Below are 20,942 nucleotides of genomic sequence, written 5' to 3'. Positions count from 1 at the left end.
ATCTCATTCACCCTCAGTGTTTTCTTTATACCTCCACCTCTCTCCCTCCATCTTGTCTCTTCCTTTCCATTTATTTATTGAGAAACAATCAGTGTGATCTTAATGAGAGGCTGAAAGCTGCAGCAGTAAAAGCAGCCGAGACGTATCGCTGTAATGACTAAACATCCATCTTGTTTCCACAGAGACGGGTTGTCAGGACCCCCCGCCTCCATGTGTGATGGGGGGGGGGGGGGTTATTTAGCTGCACTCGGGTGTCATATACCAGTGGCATGTTATGTCTTGTTAGAAACACACACACAGACACACAGACACACACAGTACTACACATGTTTTAACTCATGTAGGATCACACTTACAAGATAAGGTTTACCTCACCTGTGTTACCTTCAATTCTGAGCTGGTGTGTGTGTGTGTGTGTGTGTGTGTGTGTGTGTGTGTGTGTGTGTGTGTGTGTGTGTGTGTGTGTGTGTGTGTGTGTGTGTGTGTGTGTGTGTGCTGTTGTACTGCTGTCCTTGTGAGGACCGATCCACGAAGGCCACTTCACCGGGACGACTTTCAGGCCTTGTGAGAAGCAAAATCGTGGAAACAATCATTTCACGCCTCCACGGTGAAAGGAGAATAAAAAGACAACAACAGAGAAACGTCTTGGTTACTTGAAGTAAAGGTGCGCTGCGTTTTAAAAACTCTTTGTTCGGCAAACCGTCAGAGTGTGAGAGAGTTTATTCAGAAGTGTTTTAAGCAGTAAGGTGAGCGTAGGACTGGATAAATGAGAGTTGGATTATACTGCGAGTTCTCCGTTTACGTTCATTCATCAAGACTTTTTCTCTGTTGTTTGATTCTCTGTTCGCCGTGGAGCCACGAGAGAAAAATGATGTTTTCTACGAGAATTCAGGGGAACACGAGCTGAGTAATTAATATAGAAATGGTCATTTTGAGGGTGAAGTAGTCCTTTCAGCGTATAGTGGATGTTTTTTTGCAAGGTTTGTGAGCCCAAACCTCAACAGTGGAGGCCCTCAGTAATGCTCTTGTGGCTCCAGACATCGTACCGAAAGCCTCTCCAGAAGACCGGAGTCCGTTATGGCAGCAGATTAAAAGTCCACCATCTAGAGCTGAGGTGTCCGCATACCTTTGGCCACGTTTTTCAGTCTCTTTCATCTCTTTTCAATGAATATTTTTCTTCCGTGTGTGTGTGCTCCGGAGTCAATAGAGAAGAACATTTGCAGCAGAGAGAAAGGAAGACGGATGCAAATCAGTTGCAAAAACAGCAGCAGGAAATGGAACAGGAACCTTTTTTTTTTTAACATGCAGGTGTACAGTATGAGTTACAGTAACAGACGCACACACACACACACACACACACACACACACACACACACACACACAGGCAGCAATCTGACGGTTTCTTCTTGTATATTTTTGGGATGAAACTGTCGTAACATTTAGGACGAATTCCAGGCACAAATCGAGTGGAATTAGCTGTTTCTTATTCGTCTAGTTTGCTCACTGAGCCATCTGTGCTGCTGAGAGTTCAGCCTTTTTAATTCTATAAGATGTTAGTCATCCTGCTCACACACACACACACACACACACACACACACACACACACACACGCGCACACACACACACACTCAGACCACACACCTCCTACCTACCTGCTGCTCTGCGGATGTGAGGGGACAGAGATTAGCTCTGTGCGTGGGTGGACAGTCAGCACTAGTGTGTGTGTGTGTGTGTGTGTGTGTGTGTGTGTGTGTGTGTGTGTGTGTGTGTGTGTGTGTGTGTGTGTGTGTGTGTGTGAGTGAGTAACGGGTGTTGGGGACAGTAGTCATTCAACCACCCGCCCCCATTGTGTCAAGAATAAACTGCACACACACACACACACACCATTTGCTGCTTATAAATAAAGAGGCAGGACAGGAGAGGCTGGTGGGAACGGGCTCAGCCATCACCCGAGTGCTGCTATACGTCCTGGCAGACTCTGGGAAGGTTTTTCTACTCCGGTGGCCAATTTTCTTTTGCAGCTAGCCAGGCGTCAGTTGGTCCTTCTGGAGTTGTAATCTTCTGTAAACATCAAGTTGAGTGTAATTTGGCAGGTGAATCCTGTAAGAGGCTGCTGTCCTTTTGGAAAACCTCAAAAAGAAAATCAGCTTTCGGTTCCTTTTCACGTTTGTCTTTTCAAGTCCACTCAGCACTGAACATGCAGGAGGATTAGGAAGCTGTGTATGTTTCCATTTTCTTTTGCTGGTAAATATTTGCACACACAGATAATGGTGTTATGGTGCACACACAGAAGCACTGACGGTAACTTCATGTTGTCAGAGTGAGTGAAGAAGACGTAAAGCTCACTAAAGAGAGATAAAATGGCTTTTTTTTTTAATTTTGTGCAGTTTTTGGAGAAAATGTTTTGTAATATTCAAGAACGGTTCGTATGGTTTCCTTCGAAAAGTTCTCCTCATTTTTCGTACCTTTTCCTGCGGTCTTTTCAAAATAAACCTCCGTCTTCACAGGAAACTGAGTTAGATTTAGGCAATAAAACCACTTAAGTTTAGGAATAGATCGTGGTCCTACAGATCCAGACCTGCAGGAGTCATGTGACATTAATCTGCTGTTTTTAATATGTCAATACTTTGAAGCTATTTTGAGTTTGACAACCCATTATAAATTACACTTCATAGATATGTTGACATTATCCTGTTTGAATTATTAAAGGCAAAATTAATTCTAAAGGTACAATATCAATATGAACATCTTAATAAATCATTGACCCCCGCAGTCATCGTTGCATGTTGTGGCAAGATGTTTTTTTCAGTATGGATCCATTTCTTCTATATTTCAGTGACATAAGGCCGTCAGGTGAAGTTAACACTCCTTATTTGTCCTCATTCCTTCATCTTCTCCAGTAGTCACTCAACTCTGCTTCTGACTTTTTATAGATTATAGACTTTTCCTTTATGGATCATTAATAGATTCATTATAGGACATATGGGGCAGGACACAGAGACTTATATGGTATTTAATATGGCAATTCATTCAGCGAATTTGCATTTCTTATGAACGCACAGGAGGCAATCATCACTTACACAGTTTATCTGAAGTCTGGAGCGTTTTAAATGAAAGAAAAGTTACAAAAACGTTTATGTTTGCTGTCAATTGTAGTTCTAATAAAGAGAGAAAATCGGAATCGGACGAGAAAATAGCAGCGGTGCACCTCCATCATCTTAGAAACAACAAAACAAAATCATATTCAGCCCTAAAGAATGCATCATTCTGTCACCGTGTTAATAGAAGAGAAAGGATGCAGAGCAGGAAGAGTTACTCATCTTGATACTGGTGTTGTGTAATGGCTTCAAGGTTTATTCTGTGTCATAACACCAGCGTGACACATCGATGGAAAAGCTCACAACAAATGATTCCAGTTATGATTCAGCTGATTCTGAACAGATTCATTCACGCTTTTCTTTTCATCGTTTTCTTTTTGTTGGATGCAAAAGAATTCAGAAGATGTTTCGAATCAAGTTGGTGCAGAAACAAAAGGCCGTAATTATCTGTAACACCCAACATTTTGCTTTAGTATCTGATATATTTTATGCTTCTATTTCAAAAGGACAACAGGGAATGATTGTCCGTACGTCTGTCCGTCACATTGTCGTTGACGTGATATCTCAGAAACGCTTGGAGGGATTTTCTTCAAATTTTGCACAAACGTTCGCATGGACTCAAAGATGATTCTTATTCTTATTCTTATTAGAATTTGGTACAACCTCCGGTTCTGTAGAGTAAAGCCAACACTTCATGTGTTAAAGCTGCATTCTCTCTAGTGTCCACCAGGGGGCGACTCCTCTGGTTGTATAGAAGTCTATGAGAAAATGACTCTACTTCTCTCTTGATTTATTACCTCAGTAAACATTGTAAACATGAGTTTATGGTCTCAATCTCTAGTTTCAAGTCTTCTTCAATACAGCATGATGTTCATTTAGTACATTATGGTCCATTTAGAGTCAAACAGACCATAAAGCAGGGGATGCTTTAGGGCGGGGCTACACAGTGATTGACAGGTCTCTACCAGAGGTGTATACGGCGTCTCTACGTCACTCCTCCTCAGTCCAAATATGGTCACTTCTGTTCATTGGTTGCAAAAAAAACAAAAAATGGTGATGGTCGTAATCCAAGATGGCGACGGCGAAATCTCCAAACTCGAGGCTTCAAAACGTCAGTTCACAAACCAATGGGTGACATCACGATGATTACGTCCTCTTCTTATATACAGTCTATGGTTTTTTCCCATAACTGAAGAATTCATATGCTGATTATGACAATTTTACACAAATGTCTAAAAGGATAATGAAGGAACGTGATGACATGGATGTAAACTGTGACTTGACTGGTTGGTGAAGGTGGTAACTGATAAGGTAATCCTAAACTAGTTCAGGCTTATGAATGAATGATTAAATCAAATGTTCAAAATGACATAACATACAGAATACAAGACCATGTATTTGCTCCAACTCTTTTCTCAGCACTGAAAACGCCTTCACATGATAACATGTTTCACAGTTTATGCTGTGTTTTTTATTTTTCTATATAATTAGTTTTTTTTTTGTGAAATTGTTATTCTTTAGGTGTCAGTTCCACAGTCGGTCCATGCTTTATTACCCTCCATAATGGGCAGCTTCCAGTGCCCAGCAGCAAAACACTGGTTGTACCGGGCTATTCTCTGTCAGCCTTCCTCCATAAATACGGGCAACAAAAGCCCTAATTGTATCCTGTTTGGTTTGTGTAGTCTTTAAGTGAAAGTTTCGGGGTAATTATCCGCCCTACATCGTATGAGCTCTATTATTGGTGTAGTTGCGAGGCTCCGATTGCAGATTTCTTACGCAACGCTGTGAAAAAATGGCCTCCAGGAAAACTCGTTTCCCGAGGAAGACTAAGTCAGCATCATAGCGCTGCTAAACCGGCCTGAAGGCTTTTCTTTGTTAATAAATGGAGTGGAGAAAAATAAGGTTTTGGTCGACAACAAACATGAATGAAAAGCAGAAAAAGCAAAAAAAAAGCACAAAGAGATGATCAAGGCAGCGAGAGGAGAGGAGACTGAAAGTAAAGGAAAAGGAAGCGAGAAGGAGAGGAGGAGAGGAGGGAGAAAAAAGAGGAGAGGCAAGTGGGGGAAGAGGGATGCAGATGTGAGAAAACAGCTTACATAAGTGAGAGCATCATGCGCGTATGCACACACACACACACACTCACACACTCACACACACTCACACATACTCTCTGATACACCAGGAATAGTCATGTGCCCTGAATTTGACTCAAACTTTTTCGGGAGCTGCTGTGGGCAGGAAGCTCCCACTCCCAAACGCAGCCGAGTGTCGATGCATCATTCATTCAAAGACTGATCCAAAGAGTTTGTTGCATAAAACAGACACGACTCCTACAACAGCTGCCACTGTGCACAACTCAAGAAGAAGAAGAAGAAGAAGGGCTTGCACAATGGCCACTTGTGAGGTTTTTTGCAGTTTGAGTCACAAACGTCTCTGCGGTCGCAGCTGGAGGCCTCGGAGCTAAATATATATCAGCCAGGAAAAGAGGAGAGATTGTTGTGGAGAGGCTGTAGGTCAGTTCAGAGATGTTTGGAGTAAAACAATAAAATAAAACATCCGATGAAGTAGATGTCTCTTTGTTAGTGTTGCTCACTCTGACGCACCGTCCTCGTCTCTACCAGAGTTTGTGAAGATAAGCCCAGAGGTTCAGAAAGAGGCAAAACAAAGGACGACACTGCTGTAAAAACTTTATTTAACTTTATTTGCATGATAAAAACAATCAAGACGCCAAGATGAAGCTCCAGAAACACTTATTACCACATTTCCCATAATGCAACTGGCTTATTATGACTTCAAGCGGCATCCTCCGGTTCTGTAAAGTGAAGCCAGTGCTTCACGTGCTAAAGCTGCATTCTCTCTAGTGTCCACCAGGGGGCGACTCCTCTGGTTGTATAGAAGTCTATGAGAAAATGACTCTACTTCTCTCTTGATTTATTACCTCAGTAAACATTGTAAACATGAGTTTATGGTCTCAATCTCTAGTTTCAAGTCTTCTTCAATACAGCATGATGTTCATTTAGTACATTATGGTCCATTTAGAGTCAAACAGACCATAAACGAGGGTGAAATGTATCCGTGGTTTGGAAACGTCGAAGGTTCATTTTATCCGTGGTTTGCAAAAACGTACAATTTCATTCTGTCGTCCAACATGTCGGATACTGTATTTCATCTGAAAGTCGTCCGTGTGATGATAATGCAGAACAAATCACATGTTAACCAGACGTCCGTCACATCCAGTCTACAGGTCAAGAGAACAAAAGCTCAAAGAAGGCTGGAGACGTTATTAAAAACAAGAACAATTTACACAAATGAGACCAAATAGATTTCACATTCACAAACTCAGTGTAGAACCCAGCCATGTTAAAGACTAACACAGAAATTGCGATAAAGATCTGATTTTGACCTGCTGTATTTCAGCTGATACAAATGTCCATCAGGCCTGGAACCAGTCCTGAGCCCCAGTTACACAAGTCAAGCAGGTATGAATGCTGGAGAGCGAGGTTTATTCCATCACATCAGCATTGTATGAGTTATTGGAGGAAGGTTAAGGTGCTCATTGGCTGTTGTTGGATCACAGGAGAACCTTTTAACAAACTATAAAACGTTCAGAACACCGTAAAGAGCAGAGCGTCCATCTACCCCTTCCTCTGTCCATCTTGCTTCCTTGTGTATTTTTTGCAAACTGTTGTGGAAAATGTAATGAAGCTACACACACACACACACACACACACACACACACACACACACACACACACACAGGGCTAACTCAGTAATAGTTTCAAGGCTGGCCCAACAGCCCTGTGGAAAATATGACTGCCTTCTCTTTTCCACTGGCAATTTACACCAACAGGACGCCTGTTTTTCCCTTCCTCACCTCTTCACCCCCCTTTCTCCCCTCCCTCCCTCCCTCTCTCTCTCTCTCTCTCTCTCTCTCTCTCTCTCTCTTTTTCCCCCGTCTCTTTTTGCTTTCTCCGTTAAATGGAAACATGCTGGTCAAACAGCCACAGCTGTGGAGGAAGAGAGCGCTGTAGGTTGAGTGTATACACTGTGTGTGTGTGTGTGTGTGTGTGTGTGTGTGTGTGTGTGTGTGTGTGTGTGTGTGTGTGTGTGTGTGTGTGTGTGTGTGTGTGTGTGTGTGTGTGTGTGCCAGGAGACAGAACATGGAACATGGAATTCTTTAACAGCCTGAATTGGTGCTGTGTCACATCATGTTTCCCATGTTAACCACAGTTTGTGTGCGTGCGCGTTTGTGTGTGTGTGTGTGTGTGTGTGTGTGTGTGTGTGTGTGTGACAGAATAAATACAGAAATTAAAAGAGAAACTTGAATTAAAGAGTTGACAAAAGAATGTCACCAGATAAATAAATCCGGTTTGTACGATATCTCACGTGAAGTTACTCCTCATCTTTTGTGCTTTTTCCAACAAAAGTTCAAACACGTGTCATTTTCCGCTCGTTACATGTGTACGGTCTTTTCAAAATAAACTTCTGTCTTGACAGGAAACAATGTGCAACACTAATTAGTTAGGTTTAGGAGAAGAAGAAGAAAACAGCGTCTCCTGGCTGAAAGATGGCTGTTTGTCGGACCCTCCTCCACAACTTTATACTTCCTCGTTCCTCATTACGAGCATTACATATAAAATGTATTCTACCAGTTACGGCCCATTATTTTTCGTAGGTATAGCTAAAAATACTGAATGAATCCAGAAGGTCCATTTAGTAGATTTTCAGGAAATGTTTCATTTTTGATTTTTTTAAAGCATATTTAAGCTTTGATTGGTAACACAAGAGTAGCTAGATTTAAAAAGTGACTTAAAAACCCAGCTCTGTTTCCAACACGTTTCCAATTAAAAGCAGCTACCAGCATTAGCTCCAAAAGTTGCCAAGTCGTCAACACAGAGAGTCCGCCCCTTCCGGAATCCCTACGAAGCCACTCCCCCAAAAAATGATCAATATGAACGTAAACAACAAACATGGCTGTTGTTAGTACTCACAGGCAGAAAACATGCAGGTACAGCCAGGTAGCTCGTCCAATCATTTAATGTGGGCTGAATGAAATGATTGATTTATTACAGGCCTATACTGGAGCATGTTATTGAAATAATACGATAACATCTTGAGAAAAAGGTGAAGACATTATGAATTCACCATGATGTACATTTTTGCAGCATTCATTTCCTCAGTGCAGAAACACAGTCTCGCCATACTCACCACACGTTTTTTTTAACATAAATGCTACTCTCATTCAGGCATAACTCTACTTTGCTGCGCTCTCAAGCTGCTGTTAATGAAACCCAACACTTCCTTTAGAGGTTTCACAATAAAAGTTTTCCAGGGAAGAGTCGGGATTATTCCTGATGAGCTGCTGGAAGCAGTTTTTAACGTGAAACAGATGGAGGAATCGGACTCGGTATTAAAGAGCAAACAGGAGGAACAAAAATTCATGGAGAGTCTGGGGTTCTTTTGTGCCACCAAACATTTTTGATGCTTTTTTGTTGTTTAATAGCTGAATGCGTAACTTGTGCACATTTTCTCTCAGGTGATTTAACAAAACCTGCTTTTTTTTCAAAATAAAGTCCCCATTAGAATCATAGAATCCACTAGTGGTTAATTGATGTGACGCTCTTTTTTTCCAGGACTATTATGGTGGAAACCTTCATGTGTGTCATAAAGGCTGAAACCACATGTACACACGTGTACTCACGCAGTCGTCACACAAACACACATTTGGGGTTAAACTCGGTCTCTCTTCGTTGGTTTCGGTGTTTCTGGTGAATTGTAATGTATTTACTGTACCGACCAGTCAGACCAACAACGAAAACAAACAAAGACCCTCGTCCTGTGATTTTTCTCCCTCTGAAGACCCTGCAGGCTTTTCTATGAGTTCATCCAAAAGTTTTAAAAAACAATATTTCCTCCTTTATTTGATTTCTTTCAAGACCAATGTTTTTTGACCAATTAAACTGCGTAACCACCCTCCAAAACCATATTTCTTGGCTTAGTTTAGTTGTTGCAGTGGTTTTGAGTCGGTCAACATTTTCTTCTTCTCAGTTTCTCCATTCCAGACGAACCACATGAATTCTTCTCTGTTAAAAACACATTGGAACCCTCCCACAGATCACCTATAGGGGCCTGCAGGGGACAGGATTTGCATTTGTGCGTGAAAACAAGCCAACAAGTGAAACATGAAGCTGTGGGAGAGCAGAGCGTAGCACTATTATCTGTCAGCTGCAGTGTATTTGAAATGAATTTCGTGACGGTCGGTCTCAGCCGAATCTATCATGGCTTCCTAGTTGCGCGTAGGAGTGCAAAATGTAACGTTTGTTGCAGGATCTGGTTAAAGCAAATTATTCGTTTGGGGCGAAATTTAAAATGAGACTTGTAGAATAAAGCGTTTGTGATGAAATATCACAACTTTAAGCTTTGATTCGGTTGCTTTTGAGTTTGTCACTCAAGGACTCACGGAGCTTGTGGCAATTGTTGAATTTAAACTTCCTTTTCCCGGCTGGTTTTTCGGGTCCTAATTCGTACGTTTTGTGACTTCTTGTTGCTGGGAGTTTGTGGGTTTTCGGATCTACACATCAGATGGGGATCACATTCTCCTCTGAAAACTTAGTTTGCTGGTAAAAACTTAAAATAGAGAAGCTTTACGATTTGGAGTGTTTCCGTTGTGTAACTGAGGCTTTTATAACACTAATTCAGCAGCGGCAGCAGTGTAACCTTGGCACAGCAAGAACTTCCTACTCCTCCCACACACACACACACACACACACACACACACACACTCATCCTGTCTCAGCAAAGTTGCCTGTGCTGCCACCTCCCACACACCTCCTCTATTCAGGACACACACACACACACACACACATATTTTTCTGACAGAAATATCCAGTAGCATAATTGACTTCCTATCTGCTGTAAATCACTGTCTAGCTGTCTGCTCGTGTGTGTGTGTGTGTGTGTGTGTGTGTGTGTGTGTTCATCACAGTTCAGATTAAGTTCACTTCATTCATCTGTCTCACTCCCTCTTAGATTTGATTTCAGTCGTTTTCTGCAGAGCCTCTTCTCTCCGTCGTTTCATGCCTCCTTGTTCTTGGCACTCGGTTTCTTTCAAATCCAGATCCGCGGCGACGCCTCGGCTTAACGAGTGATTGACAGCACTAAATTAAAACTAAACATGGCTGCTTCAACATGAACAGTAGGCAATTTAAGTCCTTGGATGTTGACAAAGTAAGGAAGCTTTTACGCGGAGCGTAGACTCTAGAGACCTGAAATAATAACTTTTTAGATGATATTTCTATTCCAAAAATGGATTTTATTTCTATTTCTGCTTCTGTGGCAAACCATGATTCCATACTTAGATGTTTTCAAGTCCAACTCGAGCCTCAAACATTGTACTGGGATGCTAGAATTGGCTATTTGGCAAGCTAACCTGTGAGCATTAGCCAGCCAAGTAGCTCTGCGATCTAGCTGGTGTATTTGTATTTATCACCTCCCTCTGAGTCACATTGATCACTATTACAGGATGATCATAGTCACCAGATTTGGACAAAGTTTCAAAATACAGAACAGCTGTTTTAAACGCAAACTACTGTACAAATTTGCACAATGTCCAAATTAATTTGTATATTATTTAGTACGTGTGACGGCTTATTCACACAGTCTAACCATTTAATAGTTCATATTGTCTATGATTTGATTTTGTTGTACTTTTCTTTCCATGTTAACACATTATTTTTTTTGCCTTTTAAAACTAATTTGAAGGATTTTAGTCCTAAATTTGGGGACATCTCTCTTTCAAGTCATTGGCCAAATGTTAATTGATCCTTCAGAGAGAGTACAGCTCCCTCACTGAGCGATGGCTTCTTCCTACAACGTTCTTCTTTCAACACATTTCAACACTCTCACAGGGAGGAAAAATCCATTGTAAAAAAAACACACAAAAAAGAGCCAAAGAGGCTGATTTCTGCACCCACAAGAGCAGAAAATAGAGCAGAATTCGATGCGGCTTCAGGAAAAGACAGGACGGGTTACGAGAAGAGTCTCACTGTGTTCCGACTGGAGGAGCTCTCTGTCCACCTACACACACAACCCCAGAGGTGACAGCCAGCAGCGCCGGCGCTCTCTCTGGAGGTTGTCAAGAAGCTCTCTGGGAAATGTAGGATGAGAGAGGAACAGAAATAGAAGTAGAGGAGACGAGTTGAAGGGAAACGGGGGATGTAGAAGGTTGTTTATTCCTATAAACTGCTCCATGAATTAACACCTGAAAGGTAAACAAAGCATTGATTTACAGTCGATCCGCGACAAGAGGAGCTTAGAGAAGCTGATGCCATCGGGTTGTCCGTCTGTTGACGCGATATCTCAGGAACGTCTCGAGGGAATTGCTTCAAATTTGGCACAAACATCCACTTGCACTCATCGGTGATCTATTTTGATTTTGGTGGTCAGGGTTTGCTGTGACTGCACGATTTTGGCCATAACTCAAGAATTCATATGATAATTATGACAGTTTCCCACAAATGTCTAAAATTTCGGACAGACACGTACGGATGTAAACTGCAACATAACGAAAGATTCAAAGATTCTAGTTCTCTGTGAGCAGCTAAATCCACACGTGTTCCTCCTCCTGCAAATCTCTTCTTCACGTCTTATAAACTTGCGCACGTCATGCTGGGAGCTTCCTGGTTAAACCACAACCTCCTGCTGCTGACTTTCACTGCAGCAGCTTGAGCTCAAGTGCCTTGCTCAAGGGGACGCAGTGGGTGTAGTGCTGTAGATGCGGGCCTTTTGCAAACAGCATATTTCACACATGACTTTTTAATTTTCAACACAAAGTTTCATAAAACTTTTGCCTGGCCTGATGCAAGAAAGCATTGCAATATAAGTGCTGAGCAAGTGTATTGTTATTTATAAAAGCTCTGGCAGGGGGTGGATTGGCCCTACATTTTATTTGGACTGGCACCGGGGAGCTCTTTAAATGTTTGAAAGTTAACTTCTTGGCGACCTGCAGTCAGTCGACCTGCTTGCGGTTCACACACGGACTGTTTTTCACCCAGAAACTAAAAGGTGTGTTTTCTCTCATAACTGCCATTCGTCGCATTTCACTCCGACGATAACGATTCCATAAAACCACAATGCTGTTTTCAAAGTACAGAGATATTTTTGGGGTTTTTTATCTTCCTTCCATAATCTAAATACTGTAGATTTTATATTCTGTCTATATTGGTCTCTTCTCCCTGCAAATTATTTTCCACTTCATTTAAAAACTTTGTTTAACTTCTGGGAAAAATATATATATATATTAATAACTCAATGAATATGTACATAAATAAATGATGAGGTGCACAAGGACTGGCCTGCTTCCAGACCCCTGCATCGCTGCCCACATCACAAATTCAAATATGTCTCATTTCAGAGCTTTTTTGGGCCAGAGCCAGAAACATGGAGCCAGAAACATGGCAACAAAACTGTTTAAATATGTTTAAGAAAAGATCGTGAAATACTTTCTTAGGTTTAGGAAAATATTGTGAAATACATCTTCAAATGGATGTAGGACAGTTGAAACACCAGGTTAATATGCACACATAAGCACACATTCATACACACACACACACACTCTTCACTCCAGCTTATTGTTCCAGTAACTCCTGTCTCCCTCCAGGTGAAACAAAAGTGGTGTTGTAATGGAGGTGTGTGTGTGCGTGTGTGTGCGTGTGCGTGTGTGTGTGTGTGTGCGTGTGTGTGTGTGTGTGCGTGTGCGTGTGTGTGTGTGTGTGCGTGTGTGTGCGTGTGTGCGTGCGTGTGTGTGTGTGTGTGTGTGTGTGTGGTTTCGGTCCAGTTGGGGCCAAACAGAGCAGAGCCAAAAAACAAACGCACTGCCAGCTGCCCTCCATCGCCCCCTCTCTCTCTCTCTCTCTCTCTCTCTCTCTCTCTCTCTCTCTCTCTCTCTCTCTCTCTCTCTCTATGTCTCCCCCCCTCTCTCTCTCTGGCTGTATAAAGTGGTTAATCACTGAATGGAAACCATTAGTAACATGTTTAAATAATTTACACAGCGTCTGACCACCCAAAGTACCAGAACACTTCTCCTACCACTCAGAAATACGATCCGGTCCTATTGTGTGTGTGTGAGTGAGTGTGTCTGATCCATGCGTACATGTATGTGGTATACGGTACAGTAACCCGATATCAGCTGACTCTCATCTTCACGGGCTGCGTCCCATTTCAAAACACACCGTCTCTCCCTAATGTCTCTCCTTGGTCCTCTACCTAAATCTGCACTGTTTAGGTCACTTTGTTGTGTCCTTGTTCTCTAGTTTGTATCCTTGCATCCTTCCTTTGGTCTTTGTTTCCTCATCACTTCACTGTTTAGGTCACTTTGTTGTGTCGTTGTCCCCTCCTTTGCATTCTTGCATCCTTTAATGTTTTACTTGTATCCTTCTTTCTCGACCTCTCACCTGCGTCCTTTGTCCTCACTTTGTTGTGTCCTTGTTCCCTCATTTGTGTCCTATTTTCCCCTTCTTGGGTCAGTTTTCCCTTTTATTTGTCCTTCCTTCTGTTCTCTCCTTTCCTTTGTCATCATCATCATTTTCTCCCATGTGTACTTGTTCCTTCTCATTCATCCTAATTTCCATTTCCTCTCCTTTAATTGTTTCCTCTCTTGTGTTGTTGTTTCTCAGCCTGTAACTTAATTCCCCTTTTATCTCCTCTGTTCCTTCTACTGTATCTCTGCATACTTATTCCCTCAGTGTAAGAACTCTACTTCATCCAGTGTCCTCTGATCTATTCCCTGATGCCCCTCTCCCCTTTGCTGCATACATGTGCCCTTATTTCTTCCCCTGTATCATTAGCTCCCTTATGTTCTCCTTGTTTATTTTGGTCCTGCTTGTAGTTTTATTATTAGAACTACAGTATGCTGTGGATGCAAAAGGGTGGAAAAGAGGGCAAGACAAACACGCACACACACACACACACACACACACACACACAGACTCACAAAGATGCTTTCTCTCTGTTTTTGTCTCTCAGAAATTCCAACCACTCCGGTTGGTATGCGGCACCCTGGCGGGCCAATTTAAGAATAACTAGCCACCACACACACACACACACACACACACACACACACACACACACACACACACACAGTTGTACCAGAAGCCATGCTCTGCCCTCGTCTGGGCCTTTCATTGACAGCAAATGAGAGGCTTATCTACTGAATATCTGAACAAGACACTGTAGGAGAAGGATTTATCGGTGTGTGTGTGTCTGTGTGAGTGTGTGTGTCGGAGAGAGATGAATGTCTCACAACCCTGATCTGAAACACACATACACACTCAAACACACGCCATGATAATGATACAAGCAGGGACGGGGATTTGCTCAAATGTTGATCTATTATCTTGTCGTTTTGGCAACAGAATTCCCGACTGTCATTCCAATGAAGCTGGATGAAATGAAGTGAGAGAGAGAGAGAGAGAAAGAGAGCCTTTCGGCCAGATAAGGATTGAACAGCCTCCCACACATTTCATAGAGCACACACACACACACACACACACACACACACACACACACAGCCTTCTGTCGGTACTGCATGGTTAATGCCCACACAGTATTCATACCTCCAGGGTTTGGGCGTGTGTGTGTGTGTGTGTGTGTGTGTGTGTGTGTGTGTGTGTGTGTGTGTGTGTGTGTGTGTGTGTGTGTGTGCTCTTACCTGCATGCACCTCGGTTCTCCTGAATCTCTCGTGTATCACGATATAGAACATTTGGGGTGCAGAGACCCAGTGGAGATATACGTCTGCACTGTGAGGATCTCTTGTGTCGTAAAGGCCCCCACGGGACAAACAACACGAGAGTGATCCTGCGAATAGCCCGAAGCTCGCAACAAGAACATTGTGTTGCTCACATTGTGATGTCTTCCTCAGGGGTTCGTGTTGAGGGCTTGGAGGTCAAGACTCTATACTGAAAACTAAAAACTAAAAACTAAAAAACTAAACAAGTATTGAAAGATGGCATCCGAAGTCTGTTTAGATTTGTTTACTTATTCTTTGATCTTTGATTTGAGAACTTTTGCTTATTTCATAATATGAAAGAGCTTTTTTTTTCAGAAAATCATATCGTATATTTCCCAAAGTACATTTGTGTAGATACTAATAATTTATAGCTCTATACATAGAACCGTTGACAGCTTTACCACAACATCATTAGTGCTTCTATAAATATATTCTCCACAGTTTGGTTTACACATTTATAGATATAGAGCGATCCATCACATACTTATAGAACTGATGTTACATCCATGTAACTTCTGTTTTGCCATTCTTTGAAACTCTGATACACAGTGATTGACAGGTCTCTACCACGGAGCTGTCCGGTCTGAGAGCTGCCCCTGTTTTCGTCTTACAGCTTCAACCCTTTCACATTGTGTTTTGACTTCATGAAAGTTAATTGTAACATTTTGGTCGCATAATTCAGCCCTCGTGTCACTTCTGGGTCCACGTTCCCAGGCCTCTTTTGAGACTTCTTTATCGTTTTGCTGAGACCTTTTTAAATCTCAGGGCTGCCTTTCAGTTTGCTGTAAGTTTGAACGTAACCATGAACAAGTCAGTGTTTGTTCATGAATCCATGGAGGTGTTTGCATTCACTTCACCTTACAGCATTCCAGAAACCCCCACAGTGTGCTTTTAGCCGTGTTAATGTTTTTATGCAATACCACCCGTGTTTAGAACTGCCTGCTTGTGATTGGATAACTCAGGTCTTACTGTAGTGTTGCCCACACATGAACACATCGGGTTTGTTATTCTGAGAAGAGGATGCAATGGTTATAAAACACCACCTGGATCTATTTCCATGTCTCTGCAAGTTGATGTGATCTCTGCCCCTCCATGTTAAGTAACTCCTGATATTCAAAGCGTTCTGATAAATCACTTTGTGTGTGAGTGAGTGTGTGTGTGTGTGTGTGTGTGTGTGTGTATGTGTGTGTGTGTGTGTGTGTGTGCTGTACTATTTTTACCTCTGATATAGCCTCTGAATGCGCCTTGTTCTGACCTACCTGCAACTTGTGTGTCTCGTCATGCCCTTTGCCAGCCTACACACACACATACACACAACTGGCATTCACACTTCCCACGCACACACACACACACACACCAGTAGCTCTGTCTCTCCTACGCACAGGAACTGGGGCAGGTTGTGCCTGTGCATGTATGAATAAAGCTTTATGTAAGCCATTCACTACACGTTCCCACTCACTCTGCAGACCGCCACCATTCAGCACTTTCATTACAGAACCAGTCCGCCTTACATAAGGTTAATCTGGAGTTTAACCAGGAATGATCTGCATGCTTTAAGGTCAAACTCACTAACGGGTTATTACGGTGTGTGTGTGTGTGTGTGTGTGTGTGTGTGTGTGTGTGTGTGTGTGTGTGTGTGTGTGTGTGTGTGTGTGTGTGTGTGTGTGTGTGTGCGTGTGATAGCAGATGGTGGATTCAGTAATCATGAAGCTAAATGATGTTTGAATAACACAGAGGTTCGACTTTGGTGAGTCTAGATCTCAGTGTTTGTATATTTAGCTCTCAAGTCACACAAGTCCTCTTGTGAGTGTGAAAAAGATGTATTTGTAAAAGGCCTTAGCCAGCAGCAGGAATTCATTTGGTCACATTGGGTGAATTTATTGCATCTGAAGTAGAAGGATGGGATGTTTACTCTTGTAGTCATTGTTGAGAGTTAAAGCTACTTTGAAAAAAGCTACGCTTACAAAATCTTTCACCACCTAGTCGACTATCAGAGGGAACCCAAAAAACATTCTTCCCACTACAACTTTTATGAATGCCGATATGTTTGAGTTATCCCTAATAGCATAAACCGGAGTCAGAATGACATCCAGAAGACGTGACGTGTAAAGTTTGTCATGTAACGTGTTCTTGACTTTATGTCCCACATGGTGTCAGATGATAGGAAGCCCAGAATAAAGCTACGCTGGCACAAAAACACTCAAGTTAGAATCACCATCAAGGACGAAACAAGACTGTGTTTTTTAACAAAGAATATTTTTGTTGTTATTCTTCCTCGTGCTGCAACTGCACACCTGATTGTACTCCAACCCAATCCCACGCAGGCCTCATTTCTAACACGAATGCTGCATTAACAATGGAATCAAGCAGACGGTAGACAGCACACGGATATTATTTAAGCGGACGAGAGCAGGACGGTAAAATTAGGCGAGGCTTGCATAGAAAAGCTGTCCAAAGTTAAACTATTTGAAGTTTTTTACTCTCCTCCTCAACAGAATATACAACCGGATGTTATAGCTCCCTCACTCAGGGAGAACGTTGTTAGAGTTTGTGATAGAATATTAAGACAAAGTTGCCTTTTATAGCTATATGCATTAGTAGAATAATTACATGAAGTAGTAGACACAACATAATTGAATATGATATATTCTATTCCACCATCAGAGCAACATATGGTGTGCTTTGTTTTGCCATCCTGACATTCGGCAAACAGTTTTTGGGGTTTTCTTTTTCCTGTGCCGTCCAGCAGGTGTTTCCTGATTCCATGTGAGTGCAGCGTAACACTTATCTGCGCAACCTTTTTGTTCCATCCCAGCTACTGTACCTTCACTCTTTCTTCTTCTGTCCGTGCGGCGCATCAGATGCGTGCTACAGGCGTTAAATGACACATAACCCATGATGCTGTGATACTGGTGTGAATCACCTTTAAGGTGAAACACACAGCATTGTTAGACCCAACTTCACCCCCAAGTCATCACCATAGATACATATGCCTGTAGTTATGTCAGCTGACCCTCACACTAACCAATCACCCTGCGTTTGCCAGCCAAAAGGGATAACCATTGTTTCCAACAGTCCTTTGGGTTTTAGACCACATTCTTGGACTCTTAACACCATGGAAAACATCGAAATATGACTGAGGTCTGAGCTAATGTTTCTGCTAGTGTTTGTGTGTGTGAGTGTGTGTGTGAGTGTGTGTGTGTGTGTGTGTGTGTGTGTAGGGGGGTGCGTGTGAAAAACACAAGGTATCCCAAAGTTAACATTCCAGCTGCTAAGAATACAGCATGTTTTCCTCAATTGCTATTTATAGATCTCACGTTGGGCCCCAAGACACTCACGTCATTGAGGTCTGCTTACCAGCACTGAGGCCTCACTGTGTCTGTGTGTGTGTGTGTGTGTGTGTGTGGTGTGTGTGTGTGTGTGTGTGTGTGTGTGTGTGTGTGTGTGTGTGTGTGTGTGTCTGTGTGTGTGTGTGTGTCTGTGTGTGTGTCGCAATCACAATACGTGGGAGGTTGTTAAAACCCTGAGATGAGGAAATACAATGCAAAAATGCAACTTCAGCAGGCGTGCGTGTGTGTGTGTGTGTGTGTGTGTGCGCACGCTCTGCAGCTTTCTGCAGTCAGGTGTTGGTGTGGTTGAGAAACGTTAAACAACGGAAACACATACATATATACTGCGTATACTGCAGTGTTTGCAATGCAGTTGCAATGCCTGCGTCTCTACATGTGTGTGTGTCTCTTTTCGTTTCTCTGTGCGCATGTGTGTGTGTGTGTTCTCGTGTTTGCTTTTTTGAACGATTACACACCAAGTTAGATCAAACTATGACACCGAGAGAGGAAGGAAAGGTGCTAGCGCTGATGGCTGCTCTTCGACTTGGCCTTTTCTGGACGCCTACACACATTATGACACTCCGACGTCACTTCCACAGCGCTATTTATAAGCCTTTGTGTCTTTTTAGGAACAGCGTGGGCTTGCATTGCATCGGTGACTCACTGAGTGGAAGGAGGAGGGAGGGTGGGAGGGAGGGAGGGAGGGAGGAAGGGGTGGAAAAGGCAAAAAGCACAGATGGATTCCAGTGTGAAGAAACTAACTGAACAATCAATGACATTTACATTCACACGTCAGGCATGTACTTGACAACTTAATGAGTCCTTTCTGTACAACAAGTATATTGTGGTTAGTTGCGCTTAGCAGCCAAAATGTTACATCTTATTGTACACAAAGCTAACTTATGGTAAGAGGGAGATGTCAGGCTGTAGGTTTACTTGTCATCCGTACCATCATTGAGTTTATGGATTTTATAAATAGATAATATTTGATCACAAAACTAATTGGCTTTTTCTCTCTTTTGTTTTGGTGCAGGTCTTTGCGTGAGAAAACTGGATGACTTTTGAAGCTAAAGAAAGAGGATCTACAAGCACTTTCCCCGAAAGAAAAGTTAGTATTCACCCTTTGATCATATTAAGGATATTGTGTTAACCTTGATTTGAACACACTGTTAACTCAAAATGTGCTCCAAAAGTCCACAAACATGTTTCTTCTTTATGTGTCCTCTCCAGATCACAGGATTCTTCTGTCTTTAGATGAATTGGACAGAAAAACAACGCACAGCAACATTAGTGTTTACAAAATGGCAAAAGGAGAGAAACATTTCTGATGTTATCCACTAAAGCTCCTCTTTTATTTCCACTTCCTGATTCCTGTTTCCAGCCTGGCTTTACAATCAGTCTATTTCAGCAATGGACGGATACTTCCTGTTTCTGTGAACTTCTCGGCAGCCTTCAAAGGTTCAGCTATCATGCCTGGTAGTTTTGGGACCTTGTAACCCTCCAGAACCCACCTTCCCAACTCCCCCACCACCCCCCTCCCTCTTCTAACCCACAGAAGAGTGTCACGAAAATGGAGGCTCGTGAATCAGCTGGCGCTGGCCAGAGATGCTCAAACAAGGAAACAGTGAAGGAGAAGGCGTCTCTGCAAAGAAAGTGGGCGTCCGAGTCCTCTGCTACCACCAAACGAAGCACTTTTGCTGACCCAGAGGCAAGACAACGTGAGAGTTTGCCTTGTGGTGCCACGGGGGGATCAGCACCCCAGCAGAAGTACGCAATTACAGGGAATTCTGGGAAGCTGCTATCTGGACCTTCTGCAGTTGGGGCCATGGGAGGCCCGCCATCTCAAGACCCGCAAGGGCACTTTGCTCAGGGGTTCCCAAGGGGATACTCCTACCAGCTCGGCCAGCCGTACCCTCAGCACCCCCAAACTGAGCGCTTCCTCTCAGGAGCCAAACCCCAGCCGGGTCTAGAGCCTCATGCCTGGCCATTTGCAGGCCAGTTGCCCTCGGATGACCTGTACCCGGTAGGACACCCAGGACACGCTCATCCTCATGGGGCTGGGGCAGGGAGGTTTCCCCGCCAGAAATCTCCCAGTTTACCCAGCTCCTTCGGTCAGTATTCTCAATCAGGCCCTGAGCCTGGAGAGGAGGGCTACAGCAAAAAAGAGCAGAAGCCGAAGAAGCCCGGTAAGTACATCTGTCACTACTGTGGTCGAGCTTGCGCCAAGCCCAGCGTTTTGAAGAAGCACATCCGCTCACATACTGGAGAGAGGCCATATCCTTGCGTACCCTGCGGCTTTTCCTTCAAAACCAAGAGCAACCTTTACAAGCATCGCAAGTCCCATGCTCATGCCATCAAGGCTGGACTCGTACCTTTTTCAGAGCTAGCCGTGGCCCGCAGTGGGGACATGGACCAGGCCTCCCCAGTGGGCGAGGCCGAGGTCCACTCAGATGGAGAGCAGAGTACCGATACAGACGAGGAAGGTCTGGAGGGCTCCACCATGCTGACGGACAAAATCAGCCCCTTACCGCAGATCCCCTTTGAAGCTGACAAGAATACAGGTCAGATTTTCCCATCTTGAAAAACATTCATAAAAAATTGAAATGCATAAAGTTATCATCACGGTGAAATCAATTGGTGTTCAGGGTTTTAATGCATAAATTGCTTGGTATGGACCTGTTTTTTCTCATTGATCAAGACTTTAAAAATAAAAAAAGTTATATTTTGTC

General features: G+C 43.0%; 1 protein-coding gene across 10 annotated transcripts in view; it reads left to right on the top strand.

Moving 5' to 3' along the window:
* The window catches only part of hivep2a (HIVEP zinc finger 2a), a 106,339-nt gene that overhangs the window by 64,329 nt on the left and 21,068 nt on the right, over positions 1–20,942 (top strand). For all 10 annotated transcript variants that reach the window (XM_076084639.1, XM_076084642.1, XM_076084641.1 and 7 more), the window contains 2 exons: positions 19,247–19,321; positions 19,444–20,774. In XM_076084639.1, coding sequence (XP_075940754.1) covers positions 19,784–20,774 — 991 coding nt within the window. In that variant the 5' untranslated portion in view covers positions 19,247–19,321; positions 19,444–19,783. The remainder of the gene's footprint in view (positions 1–19,246; positions 19,322–19,443; positions 20,775–20,942) is intronic.

The sequence above is a fragment of the Anarhichas minor genome, unplaced genomic scaffold, assembly GCF_050575085.1.
Source record: "Anarhichas minor isolate MPS153535 unplaced genomic scaffold, ASM5057508v1 ptg000136l, whole genome shotgun sequence".
NCBI classification, from domain to species: Eukaryota; Metazoa; Chordata; class Actinopteri; order Perciformes; family Anarhichadidae; genus Anarhichas; species Anarhichas minor.
The sequence above is the reverse complement of the archived record's forward strand: the minus strand, read 5'-3'. Positions and strand labels throughout refer to the sequence as shown.